Consider the following 1,876-nt stretch of genomic DNA (forward strand, 5'->3'; position numbering starts at 1 on the left):
ATTACATCAACTGCCCTCCCTAATGCCCATCACCCAGTTACCCCATTTCTCCACCCACCTCCCCTCCAGCCATCCTCAATTTGTTTCCTAGATTTAAGAGTCTCTTATGGTTTGCTTCCCTGTTTTCATCTTATTTTGTCTCAGATAATTCTCATGCTAAGTTGGAGTTGGAATTTCTTGAGATAATATCTTCCTAGGTCACTATCACCCTGATGCTGTAATATTTTCATAAGTCTCTCTCAATTCCCAGCACTCTCTTCAAGGCATTCTTCACTTCTAAGTTCCTGAGACTATAGATAAGAGGGTTGAGCATGGGATTGAAAAGGCTGTGAAACAGGAGGAGATATTTCTTCTGCTCATTGGGGTTCCCATATCTGGGCCCAACATACATTATAATGGCTGTGCCATAAAAGAGTCCAACCACACAGAGATGGGATGAGCAAGTGGAGAAGGCTTTTCTCTGACCTTCCCCAGACTGGATTCTAAGGATGGCAGAGAGGATGCATATATATGAGATTACAATTGAGGTGAAGGGTCCCACTAGCACAGAAATTGCTCCAGCCAATACCACAATCTCATTGATGTGTGTATCTGCACAGGCAAGTTTGAGAACAGCCATGATTTCACAGAAAAAGTGATTGATTTTCTGGAATCTACAGAAGGGTAAAGGTAGAAGTAACATGAGATGGATCAAAGACAGGAGGACTCCAATGGTCCAAGAAGTCAACACCAGGGTGATGCAGATTCTCCAGTTCATAATGGCAGAATACCGGAGGGGGTTGCAGATGGCCACATACCAATCATAAGACATCACCACCAGGAGAAGACATTCTGTGACAGCAAATGGCAAAAAGAGAAAGGTCTGTGTCAAGCAGCCAGCAAAGGAGATGGGCTTGTCCGGCTTCAAGAGGTTCACCAGCATCTGCGGCACGGTGTTGCAGGCATAGGCTATGTCGACGATGGCCAGGTGGGAGAGAAAGAAGTACATGGGGGTGTGCAGTCTGGAGTCCAGTGAGATGAGCCCCAAGATGACCCCATTCCCTAGCAGGGTGCAGGCATAGAACAGGGAGAAGAGTCCAAAGAGAAGAATTTGAATCCTCAGACCAAGGGGAAATCCCAGTAGGATGAACTCTGTGATAGATGTTATATTGTCTACCATACCCCTATGACAGAATAAAAGGTTAATATTTGTATTTAAAAGAAATCTTTAAAAATAGATTTATGTTAACTTGTTTGAAACCTCTTTATAGGATAGAAAAGTGTTCAGAAACACTTTCAGTAAATTTTTGTATATTTTAATGAATGTCTAAAGACTCCGGTAGTCCCAAAATAAATTTAAAAATAGATATACACACAGACAAATACATGTTTCCTTTGTTGTTGTTAATGTTTTTGGCAGAGGTTAAATGTTCAAAATAAATATTTTGTCACGTGTTAATCAAATACATGGTTTTTGTTTCATTCAGTGAGCGTTCTTCAAATAAATTCTGCCTTTGCTTATATTAGTCAGAATTATTCTGTGTTTTTTTTTTTCCTTTTAAACTGACTCCTAACTGATACACATGCCCAACTCTTTAAATTGCAGTAAGTCTAATCTTGAATTGGAAGGGATCATTAAGGATAGAATATATTAAGGTTAGATATACCATTGACCATATTCATCATTAGCCATTAACCTCTCCCTTGCCTGTTGAAACACACTTTCCACTCTTGCATCTACTGTCACTTCCACAACTAATATCTTAGCAAATCTCATCTTAGTCAAGTATAAAGATTTATTTTCAGCCTAAAATATCACTTTTCTTATTTAGATTTCCGTAATATTTAGATGAACATTTACATGACTGACTGAATAGATTTTAATAAACTGTTGTTT

The 1,876-nt window shown here is 39.2% G+C and overlaps 1 protein-coding gene across 1 annotated transcript; it reads right to left on the reverse strand.

Moving 5' to 3' along the window:
* Window positions 1-226: 226 nt before the first annotated feature.
* LOC116873177 (olfactory receptor 13) lies at window positions 227-1,159 on the reverse strand. The gene has a single exon (XM_032866870.1). It carries the CDS (start codon window positions 1,157-1,159, stop codon window positions 227-229), a length of 933 nt encoding a protein of 310 aa, XP_032722761.1.
* Between the last annotated feature and the right edge of the window lie 717 nt (window positions 1,160-1,876).

The sequence above is a fragment of the Lontra canadensis genome, unplaced genomic scaffold (genome assembly GCF_010015895.1).
Source record: "Lontra canadensis isolate GAN:19392208 unplaced genomic scaffold, GSC_riverotter_1.0 scaffold2, whole genome shotgun sequence".
In the NCBI taxonomy this organism is placed as follows: Eukaryota; Metazoa; Chordata; class Mammalia; order Carnivora; family Mustelidae; genus Lontra; species Lontra canadensis.

What these genes read in the sequence shown, in the direction of transcription:
- LOC116873177 (XM_032866870.1), bottom strand. Translation starts at nt 1,159, where the DNA reads ATGGTAGACAATATAACATCTATCACAGAGTTCATCCTACTGGGATTT.